Below are 15,340 nucleotides of genomic sequence, written 5' to 3' on the forward strand. Positions count from 1 at the left end.
ACGCCTGCCTCAGCCAGTGCGTCTTCAACATTTTCTCGCACCACTGTTGTGTAGGATTTTTTCTTTTCCGCCTGGAGAGCGCTGACACTCCATGCTTTTGGTGGTACCTCTTCGTCTACTGGGTTTTCCAAAACTGTAATTTTTCTGGTCAGTAGATCCACCTTGTTCTGTAAATGAGCTATAACACTTTGCTCATTGTCAGTCTCCTTTGGACGTTTTTGGCTGGGTTCGTCTGCCAATAGTTCGTCCTCAGCATTGGTAGGTACCGATGAAACCGAAGACTCCTCCAAATGACGTTTTTTGGATTTCATCTTTCCTGATTTTCCCGTTGACTTGCGTAGGCGGGAATCCCAGTTCCAAGTTTCTATCGGCCAGGAGAAGCAAACACCGCAGTTGATGTGCCCATTACATTTTCTTCCACATGGAATGCAAATACGGTGATCATCGTAAGTGAGCATCGATATATGGCACTCTTCACACTTTCGTCCGAAAGTGTTTGAATCCGAAGTGCTGGGATGAACGGTGTTCAACTCTCCGGTATCCATATTTTCCGCCATCTTGAAACTGAAGGCGGGCTTTTGAGTTTCGTTACTAAAACTACAATTTTTTACTCAAGGTGACTAAGTACGAAGTTCTTGATGTCCACAAGAGCTTCCTGACACACTAATAGTTCGGTGGCTGTGTTGATGGGTGGTAACAATGTATTTCCACCGCAAAAACAATGATATTTTGGCAAGCCCAAATTTCAACCGTGAATCAATCTCGTGGTTAAAAATGGAAGAATGCAAATCAGATGACAGGGGAAGGACGCCCCCTACGGGAGCTATCCACTGTTATTTCGATTTTATTTAACCAGTATATATGATAATTGGCAATTATCCCATTTGTTTATGAAATTAAAATTTCATTAACCAAAGGTAAGTATGCAATACTCTGCAATAAACGTTGCCACATTTTTTGTAAGTTTGTATGCTGTGCTCAACCTTGTGTGATAGTGACATCCCCCGTTTTCATGAATGGTCTCACCCATCATCGGTTGTTTACTTTTTGAACACTGTCATGTGATCATGGCGAACCTCGTAGAAAACAGTGCATGTAGAATCTGTACAAAGTTGTTATGAATGTGACTCGCGTGCAGCAATGGGCTGAGTATGCTTCAATGACCCCTAGATCAGAACTTAACGAGAGGGATGAACAGCGCAAGAATGGAGGAACGAACATCGCGAGGAGGAAGAAGCAGAAGAAACAGGGCGAGGAAGGAGGGACTTCAACAACACGAAGGACGGGAAGCAATGGAAACGCCGTGGGTAATAGTACATGATTTGTATTGTTTGCGACAAGTGCTTGTAAGAATTGAGTCGGACTTGGTTGTAATACAGCGCAACGTATGTAAAGTACGTGTGTAGGAAGTCTAGTGTGTGAAATCTTGCTGTTCTTGTGGTGCCGCATATTGTTGTTTTGCCTCGGAGTGATAGAAATCCCCCAGGAAATCGCAGTTTATGTGATCTGACGTGGAAAAGCAGCTAAAGACCGAACAGTGAACAGTGACTTGTGAGTTTATTATCTGTGTATCTGTGTATGCGCGCGAGAGATGTTAGTGTCTTGTTAGCTCAAATGTCAGTTTGTTGTTTCTTATTGCTTGCATTTAGACGTTGTACTAATATTTGGGATCACTTGTGTATGGTGGCAACAGTATTTGGGGAAATTTTACCCATTTGTGTTTGGTTGGATTTCTCCTAATATATTTCTGTGCCGCGCAGATTTCCTTATGCGTTTATCTATTCCACTTTTAGCCAGCTGACATTATACGTAGCAAGACTATGCGTTTGTGTGAGTGAGTGGCAACAGGTTGCACGCTATTCTAAATAGTGTGATTTTCTTTATTTATTCTGCAGAAGTTCATTCGAGTGTGGCAAGTTTACCAGTCTGAACATAGCCTATTTATGTGTACCTTGCCTACATTGATATTATTGAATATAGCCAATTTATTGTGTGTCTTTAGTGTGTATTTCCTATTATATTGTCACCTGTGTTGTGTACTCATAGCAGTGCAAGGCTTGTTGAAGTGCATTTATGGTGATATTGAACTTGGATAGTTCTTATATTGTTACATTATATTGCCAACATAGTTATTATTGACTGCTGCTATTATCTAGCTATGAGCTGAGTTTTGCTGTGCATTGTATACGTTTGTGTACTATTGTGTATGAAATTTTACACATTTTGTTGATATTTTGCCTTATTTATTAAATGCTCATGTTGACTTGTAACTGAGATTTTGTTGTTAGCCTATTGCTTCCTGTGCTGTCCTGTATCTGTTTTGTGTCATCACCTCAACCCATCAAAGCATTTTTGAATACCGACTCATGACACCACGAATCGCCCCTGAAAATAAAATTCTATCGTATACTCTCACCAGTGGAGTCCCAGAGCTAGCTGGCCCTACACCAACAGCAGAGGAAAGAAACAAGAGGTGTGACAGAACCATACAGAGTATATGTAAACTATAGAGAATGGCAAGAATTTGGAAATGGAAGGGACTGGTGGACATGGTGAAATGATTCACTTCAATACTTACTTCATCTTGAACTTGGTATGCAATAAACTTTCTCATTAATGTTACTGCTGTGGCTTTTTCCTCACCCATTTTACACTTCACCATCCACAAGTTAGGATCTCTGATATGAAAAACAGTATACCAATATATAAATTAAATACCAAATGACCACAGCATTATATTTCACACTGGTCATGGACAGAAAACACAAGTTTCTGTATCATTAGACTGAAGACATAGTAACAACTCCACAATATACAACACCTTTATGTTCCAAAACAATCACAGCACTGAAATGACTTAAGTTACATGTGTATGCTGGGACATATCTTGTCGCCTTTATGTCAGTTGAATAGTTGGTATTCTGATAAACATGATAACATTGTTGCATCTCCTGACTTTTTTTATGTGCAGGTGACAGGAATACAGTAGCTGACAGTAGATATAGTTTTACCGCATAAACTGTATTTCAAGCCTAGATGAAATGGCTATGTGACCAGTTTAGTACCATAACTGCATTATTTCAATTTTATGCACTATCCAAGTGGCAATCAGGAAAGTACAGCCAAACACTGTACAGTGCTTAACCATCATATACATTAGTGAAGAAATCTTAGTTTGTGGCTTTAGTATTTTCATTGAGTCTGTAGTACATCTACCCTGAGGTAGGATTGACAAGGAATCTCAGTTTGTGGCTTTGGTCTTTTCATTGAGTGTGTAGTACATCTACCCTGGGGTAGGATTGACAAGGAATCTCAGTTTGTGGCTTTGGTCTTTTCATTGAGTGTGTAGTACATCCACCCTGGGGTAGGATTGACAAGGAATCTCAGTTTGTGGCTTTGGTCTTTTCATTGAGTGTGTAGTACATCTACCCTGGGGTAGGATTGACAAGGAATCTCAGTTTGTGGCTTTGGTCTTTTCATTGAGTGTGTAGTACATGTAACCTGGGGTAGGATTAACGAAGCTACAATGACTATACTTACTTAACACCTGGTAAGAGTCCCTGTTGAGTGATGTCATCAGACATTTCATAGTTACTATCATAACGTCCACCAGAAGTTGTGTCAGCATATTTTCTCTTGTAGTATTCTTCAATTTCATCTTCTTTCTGTTCTCTGTTATAGATGAGGATTGGACGTAAAGAATGACAAGTAAAAAAGGTGCCTCTCAAATACAGAAACATCACTTAATATCACGCCTGTCAAATACGTCAATATAAATATAAACACAAAATGACTTGTATGAAATAGTAGTATCTTATTATTTCAATAAATTAATTACCGGTAAGCAAGTGGAGACGTATACATGTATAATAAGCAAATCAGTGAAAAAAATGACTGAGGTTTCATTAACTAGTCAACCAGCAACACTAGAGTATGTTTATATAAGAAAAGCAAGTGGAAGATCTAAGTAATGTCCATTACAAAGCATATAGTGTAAATGCATCACATAATAAAATGTTTTATTGAATAACAATGGCGTAATAGTACTATAACAAAGGATGATATATTTGGATATCTTACCGCCACATCTGATGTAATCGTCGAGCGCCATGACTATCACCTTCAACATCACCGGTTGTAGCATTTCTATCAATTAAATCTTGAAATCCTTCTTCAACTTCTTCTTCCTCAACAGCATCATCATAATCATCATCAACATCTGTAATGAAGAAAATTACTTATTTATATCTGCTCCATCCATCAACAAGACTGACTGAATGAATAGGTGAACCTGAAACACAGCCTAATTCTTATACAATGGAAAGATCCAGCTATGCTGTGATCATTTTTGAACAAATGCATATTCCAGTTCTATACTGCACTAAAAACTGCAAAACATGTGTGAAACTATGTCATAATAATGTTGAAAATATAAAGAACCAGTCTGTCGGCTGTGATAGCTCCACTGTTAGCAATGCACATTTGAATTAGAGAATTGAAAATATCATCCTGCGTTCTCCCCAGACTTCATCATGGCTAATTTGCATAATAATGCTTCTAATTTGCATAATTTTATTTATTTTACAATAACTGTGTTTGCCAACTTATCTGCAATTAATTAAAGATGAGATAGTATGATATATTTTATATCACTTAATCCATTGTATTTTATGTATGTATCAAGTGAAATAAAGTTTGAAATAGAACAGCAAAAAAAAAGCAATGGAAATATTTATGTCATAGTCAGTAAATATATTGTTATCCATAGAGGTAACTGGTTCGTCATTATTTTGTGTACAACAAGTCATAAACAAACAAGTACAGACAGTTTTAGTGCCCTTGTCACTGTCAGTTCATATGACATGGGGATAAACATTTTTTGGTTAAATTTGTAAAGTCTGCCAGATTGTGGGTTATCAAAATATGACTTAGAAATTAATAAATCAATGATTTTTTTTCTACAATGGCATTTCAAAACTAAATTTAGCATTTTTTCATTGGTCTATCTATACCACATACGTAACGCTACAATCACCCTAACATTGTCAGCTGACGGCATTGCGTTGAACGGGTATTCACCTCTGCTGTTGCTATCATTGGTCCCTGAAATTTTTTTTAGAATGTTTTGTTAATTAAAATGATTCATTGACGATTATCTTAGACATTACATCAAAATCGCCAACGAGGTATTTACAAGGTTTTTAAACATCACGGAAAAACATGCACTGGGGAACCTCAATCAAAATCCCCCTTGTAACGCAGCATGCATCAGTCGCGATGTCACAACATGCATGATACACTATGAATGAGGTACTTTGGTTTATTCTTTGTTTCTTCTCGCCTGCAGGTGAATAATTTTTACATTTTCTTTCCAATGAGACTTAATTTCACTTGTTTTTTTAAATTTTTGGCGATTAGTGTCACCGGCTATTGAGTAGTAAAAACTGCAAATAACTGCAGTGCAGCAAATCGATATAGATCTTCCTGGCGTACGGTGCGTTTGTGATTTGTGAAACTTGTTTTATCACATCGTTGGCGTTATGTGCAATGGGCAAATTATTACTACTCTATCTCGAGTATTGGTATTTGTTTTTGGATTGAGAGGTGCCGCACCCGTGAATGACTTGGTAACTTCTTGCAGACTTCCCTGTTTTTGTGTGGCTAACCTTTTGATCAATACATGTAATATGTTATCATTTTAAATTTGTGCCAGACGAGACTGACACTTGTAAACAAAGCAATAAGCATCGAGTGTACAAGCGTGACAGTACCATGACGCTTCAAAGGCCTAGGAAGAACACTGTCATCACAAAATGAACAAATCTAAGATTGGTCCATCTGAGTTAAGGTAGCGAGACTATTATTTGTGTTGAAAATTACGATTTCCACATTTATTTATTAATTGATGAAATGCACTATAAACTTTCATCTGACAAAGTCAACGTAACCTAGAATGCCATGTAAGTTAGTTAAAATGTAGATTTTCTGAAAGGAAGCAAGGCAGCTTCAGTAGTGTTTTCTAAAATCAACAACACAGGTTTAATTTGTGTGCCTATAAGTTTCAAAGATTAACTCAAGACAAAGCAATGTTAGGATGTGTTATTAGTAGCTATCTGACACACAATAGTTGTGTTCACGTTACATGAAGTACGGGCTAAGATTTAAGCTGATTTAGGCTTATCTAGCATATTTGCATTTCGGCTAGACCCAATTGCGTCCACACACAGGGAGGGCCAGTCGTTAGCACGGGCTAAGGGCTGCCATTAGTTGGTGACCTTTGGTAAGCCGCTATTTATGAACGAAAAATGGATGACACGCGCGAGGTTCTATTTCTGCTGCTGGCATGTTTCGTTCTAATTTTGAAGCGACGTGCACAGGAACGCGAGAGAAGACGGACCACTTATTTGGATGCACATAAACAGTATACAACGGGCGTAACAGAATACAGCGTTTTATTAATGCATGTCGTAGACAGCGAACCAAATTTATTTTGTCTACGATTGGAGCTGCTGTACGCTCTACTACTACAGTGACCCGATTAGTGTGGAAGTGAGCGCGGAGTAATGACTGGTGGAATAGTGTCGTTATACGAACATGGGACAATTTTCACACCCAAAGGTCGCCGCAAAGGGCGCTTAGCCCTGGGCTAAGCGTTCGCGCATACTTCGTTAGCCCGTGCTAAGGTCTAGACCGCGTCTTAAATTCGGTTCAGATTTAACCCGTACTTAGCATTCCTTAGCCCGTGCTAAGCGTTCACGCACGTTTTCTTAGCACGGGCTAAGGAATTTGACCTCTTAGCCCGTGCTAAGGAGCTGTGCGTGAACGCAACTAATGAGTGTTTCCAAACATTTGAGTGGTTTGTCTCCGCCCCTGTTTATTTCACAGATTAGTCATTTGCATATGAATGTGTCAGACACAAGGTCACACAGCCACTGAAAAAAATCATTGATTTTAGTGTTTTCATTTGCCGATTTTATCGAACTATAGCTATCCCATTCCATTATTTTTTTGGTTTCCAATAGCCTTACACATTTGGATGCCCCTACACATGTTAAAACAGACCTTGATCGGAAAAAAAATCGCTTCTGCAGATAAACAAGCTTGAAAATCTTTGCTGTGACTTCATCGACGTTTTCTAGGAGTTTATGTTTTTCAAAATACAAGGTCTTTAACAAAAAATAACGTATATTTATTGTCGTCGGATTAACACCAAATTTTCACAGCTTTAAGGTAACAATGAGAGGAACTTGAATGTGTCCAGACAAACTATTTCATGGATTATTTACCAATGTGTTGTGGTTTGAGTTAAGGTCAATGCGACTAAAACAGAAATTAAAATTCAGGACACTACTTTTCAAAACGCGTTGCTTGAATAAAACTGCCCAGACACATTCAATTTACCAGACTATTGAACAACTAGGAAAAGTGAAAACAAAACTTCTTATCACCAGCATAAATGCATAATTATTTTTTTTACAAAAAAAGTAATTTTTCACTTTTGATTGAGTAACGCAACGTAGAATGCCGATATGGGCATGGCAAACACACCTTTGAAAAGCTTGAAGTCTGGCGATTCTAAAAATATATACTTTTCTGGGTCTATTTGTAGTCGTTTGGTCCCAATTAGACGATGAAAACAAGTATGCAAATAATAGTCCCGCTACCTTAACTACATGTATAATAATATCAAAGCAATCAAACCTTTTCAACAAGTCAAAAATTTCACTGAAAATGACAAAAATATTCATCAAAATCAGAGATTTGAAGATATCATCACAAAATGAACAAATCTAAGTGAGCTCTACAGGAGGTACATATACAGCAAGTATCAAAGCATACAGAATTGTAGTTTTCAAGAAGGAGTTGAAAGAGTGGAAATTTGAAGTGGACAATGGACAATCATTCATACGATAAGCTCTGCTCTACAAAGTCAACAGCGAAGCTAAAAAAAATAGTAGTTTTTTAATGATTCAGTGTACAACGAATGGAAATTTTGGTTTATATACACTTCTTCCAATAGAGTGAATACAGTATGTGAATTTGGGATACAAGCAGAATGACTGCCAGTCAAGCATCTTGTATTGACTCATGAAAAAAGATCTATTTTCATTGATGTGCTACAATTGCCTGTGTAATAAATTGGACAGTGTAAATTCAAGACATAAGCAGAATAATGCAAAAAATGGCTGCCAGTGGGTCATCGTGGGTAGGATAGCAGTAAAAATTAACTCGCATTTTTGTGAAGCAAAACCAAGATTCAACTGTACTAACTTAGTAGTTACATTCTCAAGTTACAATCAAAATGGCAAAAAATAAGTATTCTTAACAGACAAAATGGCAGAAAAAACAGAATTGGTCATTTTCAGATCATATATGGCTGCCAGTTGGCCATTTTGAATCTGATAAAAAAATCAGGAGCAAATCTATACCATTATCAGGGATCTGCCCACGCTGGTCGGCACTCAGAATTTCCGACCAGGACAAAAAGTTGGCGACCAGCATTATTCTATTTGTTTATGATACACACAGGATGTCGGCCACTGGACCATCATTCTATTGTCCTTGTTGGTTTTAACACAATGCAAAAAATTAATGCACAACAAAACTTGAAAGAAGATACCGCTGTTCAAAATCAACGTACACGTGTGACATCAGCCTAATGTGTTTTTATTTTAACCTCCGATTGACATTCTGTTAGTTTTAACAAACGAACCAGATCGGAATAAGTCGTACATCAAGATAATGGAAGGGGAGACAATGATAAATAAACAGAAGGAATGATTACGATTGCAAGTTTAGTTGCGTGTAGGATTTGCCGAGTTGAATAATAACTTGCTCACTTCACCGGCAGCGATGCGTCAAGCTGTCGTTTGTTTAATCTGCACTTGCACTCGAGTGTAGTAACCGTGATTGATGTTTTTGGCTTCATGACTTGTTCATAAAAATAAATTCATAAGCTATATTCAGTCAGCGATACAAGGAATACTAATTTCTCACTATTAATGTGATTTACCAGCGTTCCATCGGAAAAGAAAATAATTAAATTCTTGTTGCCACTTTGGCCGTAACAAACGGACAACACGCTTTGAAAAAAAAATGGCTGCCAGGTCAGAGGTCAATGTCTAAAAATACGTATTTTAGACGCGATTTCAAAAATAAAGTATATATATTTTTTCACTTTTATTAAAGCAGATTAATTTTACATTGAAATATTTGAAATAAATATAAGTTAAAATAATTAAAGTAGTTAATTCGTAGCTCGTAGAATGGAAAATGAATATTAATTAGCTCATATCTGAGAAAATGTCATGGACCAATGAACAAACTGACAGAACCCAATCCATAAGCCCCAGACTGTATTCGGTAAGGGGGTATGACTAAAAAATGTAATTACCTGCTTCATCTAAAATAAAACCACCATATCTGGATTTTTTACGGCGGTGGTTATTTTCCTCATCTTCTTCAGAATCATATTCATCTTCCTCTGCCATCAACTCATCGCCTTCATCATCATCCCCTTGGTTACTATGACTACCAGAATCACTGCCTACATCATCATCACCATCACCATCATCAGGCTGGTTACCACCATCGCTTTCATTACCACTGTTTTCTGCTTCCTAGAAAGAGATTTACTAGCTTGTTACAAAATCAGGCGATTGCCCCATGGTAGAAACAACACATTAGTTCAGGGCTTTCATTTACAGCCAGCAACCGACCAAACTGTCTGCCTACTTGCGACAGATTTGCCGGCTACTTTATAATTAAATATTTTATTAAAATCAAAACAAAAAGTTTGTTGACATTGAAAATAAAACCATAAAACCAAGTCTCATAGCACCTAAACATGCGTTCTGGGGCTTACTATGTACGCAATGCGACGTTTAAATTTTTGTAGTTTGACCATTGATGCATGTTTTAACAAGCATTGTTCAAAATGAGCAGTCCTATTGGTTCTTTCCTTCATAATACAAGTATAAGTCAATCAAAACACGTGTACTATTATTTACAAAGCACTACCATGGTAAATCAAAATAACTGACAAACGCAAAAGCATGTTTCCTCACATCAGATCAGAAGTCCTTTATGGATTCGGGATTTAAGCGGATCAAGTTTAAGAAATTACATTACTGTAAAGTCATAGTCGGAAAATAATAGGAAGCCACTTGTATTTTTATTGTTTGAAGTCAATTAGTACACAGCGCATTACTGTTTTACCGTAGCTCCATTCATTCATAATTTTTGTGATCGGCTTTGATCAGTCGTGCAATGCTGACAAAAAATTAACTTTCATCTCATGTCCGCCTACTATATTACATTTACCTTCTGCTCTTAAGGTAGAGATGCAGTTTATTTGGCTTGCTTTTTAATTGAGTAATTAGACAATGAAAATGGTATTATATATCCAGCATGTTATATATTTTCTGAAAGCTTATTATACAAACTTTGTAAAACTTGTCTTAATTTTAAATATCCAGAATGCGTTTTTGATTTTGGGTCAAAAATATGCTTTTTTGGACAAAAGTGGTTTAAAAAAAATTAGCTCAAAAACTTCAAGTCCGTTTGTGGGTAAAATTACATCACTGGATACCTTGGTATACTACTAATTCAAATGCGTCCACTCATCTCTCTAACGGCTTTCAAAGTCGCACAGCATGACCTCAAAGTTCACTCTTTGCTATTTTTGCATAATTTATATATCCATGTTAATTGCGGACTTGTTATTTTTGTTCCACTCGTCGTAATAAACTGTCCGGACGCATTTTGAAGGGGGAACACCTTGTCAATAAAGTGTGAAAATTTCGAGGCAAATGGCCAAAGCGTCTATCAGCTATTTTAATTTAAAACCCAAGAATTCACCAAAAATAGAAGATGAGAAAAAGGCTAATTTGCATATTTGCGCGTTAAACGGGGAATTACTGCTTTGTCATACTTTGTCATACTTTCTAGACTATTGAAATTGAAAGTTAACGTATAGACATAGACATTTTATGTAAAATTGTTGGACCAGAACAACTGCTCTTGAATATATAAATCAGAAACACGTCATTCATACCAGTGTTTTGATGGGGTCGGTAAAAACACGTGTCAATGCCCAGTAAACATGACGTCATCTCATGAATTATTAAACAGGGGGCGGTCCTAGGAAGGTGACTTTTTATCACGATCAAAACATCATGGCTTCTCTTCGATGTATTTTCAAAAAAAAATCTACGAGTATTTCAGAGCCTATGGTTTACCGTGAAGAGTACAAAGTGGGATATTAAATTAATTATCCTTGATGATTTTTATGTAGTATTTAGAACCAACTCCAGGAAGCGAACGCACAATAATGAATAATCGCGTAATCCTAGAATCGAAACGCGAGGCACAGAAGTTTTGTTCAGCGTTTCCAATCCCATTTTCCCACTGCAACATATTTGTTAAAAAAAAATATTTGAATTCTGTTCGTTTTTTAAGGAGGCAATTTTTTATTTTTTCCGATTTTGGTAACGCCTTATTCAGGGATTTTCTAAGAAGTCGCAGACAATCAGCGCACGGATGTACGTACTAGTACAAAACATGCTGTTGTACTACCGGCGACGGTCGCTGCAAGGAGAGAGCTCCAGCTCCTAACGTAAAAGTTTTAAAATTTCGACCGGTTTTAAATAATTTGTGTTGGAAATCTGACATGACATGAGTGCAAAATTAAGGTGCATTTTCGAGCGGTCGAATTTTTCTGAATAGAAATCAGTAAATGAAAAAATAGGAGTGCTAAACAGTGTGCTCGTTAGTTTAAAAAAAATGGAATGTCCGTCAAATTGACGTAAACTTCCCCATTTTTCATGGAAAAAGCAAAGGTCGTGGCCGAGTTGCAGGCTAAAAAACTCAAAAATCAAAACAAAATCATCAATCAGTAAGTATTATGACAAGGAAAACAAAACATCAGACGCGGAGAAGCGGTCAGCGCGTCAAAAGAGTTGTTAATGTATCAAGTTACCTCTCTCTGTGATTTATTTTTCATTGAAATTATTTGCTTGTTTTCAATTAATTTTAGCGTACCTCTGCAATTTATTTTAGCATTGTCAGTTGTTTGCTTCATTGAATTAAACGGAGTTCGTCCGGTTACAAACAAAGCTGTCTCGCACCACCTAGCACCTAGCATTGGGCAAAAGATACACTAAAGTTTGTATCTCCCCGACCCAGTGCAATATATCCGGTTAGAATCAAAGCTCACGTATCCCTTATTTGAGGGACCAGATTCTGCCGTAAATTCGGGATGGGATTTAGAAAAAAATAAAATAGGACTTTTAAGGTGTATTTTGGCGTCATTTTCGGACATTTCAATCATTCCTGCGGATGCCTAATATACCGTAGTCATTGACGGCTATTCAAGAGTATGATGTTTATTGTGACTAGTGTGAATGGGTAAGCTTCGTTTCGACAATGAGCTGTTATCACTGTAAACAATGTTAAATTAATCTTCACATGCTCAGTTTATTTTTTGAGAACAATTATTTAAAAATAAAATCTCTCAGTCAATCAGAAACTCGGATTCACGCCTTCAGGGAAAGTCACGTTTGGACGCTCACATCGATTTTGTTTTTCGTTCGGCGGGCTGATGCCTTCAGTGTAGCTTTTGCCTCTTCCGACATAGAAATCATCTGAATCTTCTTTCTACCTCTCTTTCTTTTCACACCACGCATAATGTAATGATAAAAATTAGGAAAAAACGCTGAGGAAATATAATGTTTGGTTTGCTAGCGAGCGATAACTGATTCAAGAATAATTGCACATGCGCGTGAATTGAATGAACTATGCCCCGTACAATCTCGATATGCATATTGTCAATCAAAGGTCCTGTTATTTGCTTACTCATGCAAATTAGGCAATTGGACATAAACATTGCCACGTGTGAGTGTTTTTTATTTTTAACCAGAAAATAAACAGCAATTTTAATGGTGTTCCAATAACAATTCATTGGTCAAATTTTCACAGAATGTTCTTTAGATAAAAATCTATATAAAAAACGAAAAAAACTATTTTTGATTGAAATTCACAAATAAACTGTATCTCTACCTTAAACATAATGTTTATATATTAGGTGAATCATGACACGTTTTTAAAAATGTTATTCCAGAATATTTTTAAAGTTGTTTCACCTAACATATACATGTACGCCTCATAATGAAATACATGTGCTAATATATTAAAATTAATACACAATCAACACCTCGTAGAGAACATGATAAGTTGACATGTATTACAGTATCACAACTAGAAGTTGGACCAAGATTATGATCTTTGTAACAATATTACACAAAATACCTCTGCTTCACTGTTTGCACCATAGCTTTGGTCACTCTCAGCGTCAGAAGATAAACTGCCTTCACTATCAGACATCTTGGCTTATTACTTGATGAAAAAAAAAGAAACAAAAATAACATTTCGTAAGTATTAATGTCTTCAAATTGTCATTCACTTCTGACGTATACCAGCCATTATTGGTACATGGCTACTCATGGAGTCAATATGGTACCATGTGGTCATAGGCAATCTAAGAACTGTGTACTGATAGACCATCTAATGTATTAGGAGTGTTAAGCTAAGTCAACTATCTGTGGTCACAGGCCATCTGTGAAGCATGTAGTTCTTCTAACCTTTTCACTGCCAGACTTTCTCGCCCAAATTTTTCTTATAATATTCCTCAATGTTTCTGAAAATAAACCTTATTTTGCAGCCAACAGATAAAATTTTAGTCAATTTTCAGTTTTTACTCAACAAATTTAACTATTTTTGTCCCAATCTTTTGAAGGCAAATGCAGACTATAAACAGGACTATTTTGTGAATTTGTGATGAAAAAAGGAAACTGGTGGTGAAAGGGCTAATGTACTAGGAGTGTCTAACACAGTCAATTATGTATGGTCACAAGCTATCTGGGGATTATGTAGTCATGCCTGCAATACATGTATAAATTATTCCCGAATCATATTACGCGTAACAAGTTAGAGAGTTATTAGGATATCATTTTTAAGTTTTTTTTGAACATTTCAAATTAACATTTGATACATAGTTTTGAAAGTTAACTAATGGGTGTAAAAATTAATAGAGATTATGAAATAATGAAGTTTTTTACAGTTTATGTCGAATATTTCACAGTCTCTATGTTCTTGACTTGTACCAAAGAGAGAATATCAATTCACAACTAATCACAGCAAAGTAATGCAGTTAGGGTTGGAACTGTCTTTATCACCTGCATACATTGTTATCATTGGACTTATTTCATACACTGTACCGCTTTCTATGGTATTTAAATACAAATAAAAAATGCAAATTAAAATTATACAATGATTACACAATATTTCCAAAATCAAGATGTTCATAGTGAGAATGTTTCACTAATTTTCACCATCTTGCTCAGTTTGGGGCTTCATGCACCAACTGGTTAGATTGGGAAGACACATAATAAGGTAATTACAAAGACATATACCACAAAGTATGAAATTAATACAGCACAGGGTCGCTTTGACCTTCACCATGTCGGACTTTATGCACACTCTGCAGTATCCCCTCATAATAACCTCATATTACACTATTTCTATTTTTGATATTTAGTTAACTAACAAGCTTCATGAAAACTCTGTTGTATTGAAGAGTAGTTTTCATTGTTACTGACAAACTGAATAGGGAAAGTCAACCAACACTTCAGACACACTAGCGAAACAATATGGACCAACAACCTACACCCCCCCCCCCCCTGTCCCACAAATTTAGGACATGGCGGCATCAAGTTACGACCCATAGCAGTGAGATTTCTACGGTCCGAATCTTCATTCCGTTGTGTTCGTGTGCTAGTGACAAGTTACAGGAACAAGAGAGCCGAATGATCAACACTTCCATCAAGACATTCTGACGACATATTGTTTCATTCGAGCCCAAGGATTATCACATAATTTATGTTGACCGTTACATAACTATGGACACAATTTTTTATTAAAAAGCAACATATTGTGTTTTATTATGCAGAAACAACACAGTAATCCCACTGTATCAAACCTGCGTAACGCCTGTCAACAACAGCCCACGTGTGATTCGCCCTCTATAGGCCCCTGAATGGCATTGAAAATTGTGGATTTTTCATGTTCCTAAATATATAACGTGAATTTTACTAAGATAATTCGCGTCTACAGTACGACGATCACCACAGACAAAGGATGGGCATGGGAAACAGTCCTTACCTGTGTTCAACAGCAGCATAACCAACACAATGGCGTCAAGAAATGCTAATTTACAAAACTGCTGACCTAATATCCTGGTGCCCCTCTGGTTAACATGTCATACGGTGTCCCAATAGTACAG

At 36.7% G+C, this 15,340-nt stretch overlaps 1 protein-coding gene across 1 annotated transcript in view; it reads right to left on the bottom strand.

The window, feature by feature from the left end:
- The window catches only part of LOC100375150 (transcription elongation factor SPT5), a 34,647-nt gene extending 19,323 nt beyond the window's left edge, over positions 1-15,324 (bottom strand). Inside the window, exons 1-6 of the mRNA XM_002740675.4 lie at positions 15,220-15,324; positions 13,309-13,395; positions 9,395-9,620; positions 4,081-4,219; positions 3,541-3,672; positions 2,579-2,678 (exon numbers count right to left, since the gene is read on the bottom strand). Coding sequence (XP_002740721.1) covers positions 2,579-2,678; positions 3,541-3,672; positions 4,081-4,219; positions 9,395-9,620; positions 13,309-13,383 — 672 coding nt within the window. The 5' untranslated portion in view covers positions 13,384-13,395; positions 15,220-15,324. The remainder of the gene's footprint in view (positions 1-2,578; positions 2,679-3,540; positions 3,673-4,080; positions 4,220-9,394; positions 9,621-13,308; positions 13,396-15,219) is intronic.
- Between the last annotated feature and the right edge of the window lie 16 nt (positions 15,325-15,340).

This window comes from Saccoglossus kowalevskii, chromosome 7 (genome assembly GCF_978046115.1).
Source record: "Saccoglossus kowalevskii chromosome 7, keSacKowa6.1, whole genome shotgun sequence".
Classification (NCBI taxonomy): domain Eukaryota; kingdom Metazoa; phylum Hemichordata; class Enteropneusta; family Harrimaniidae; genus Saccoglossus; species Saccoglossus kowalevskii.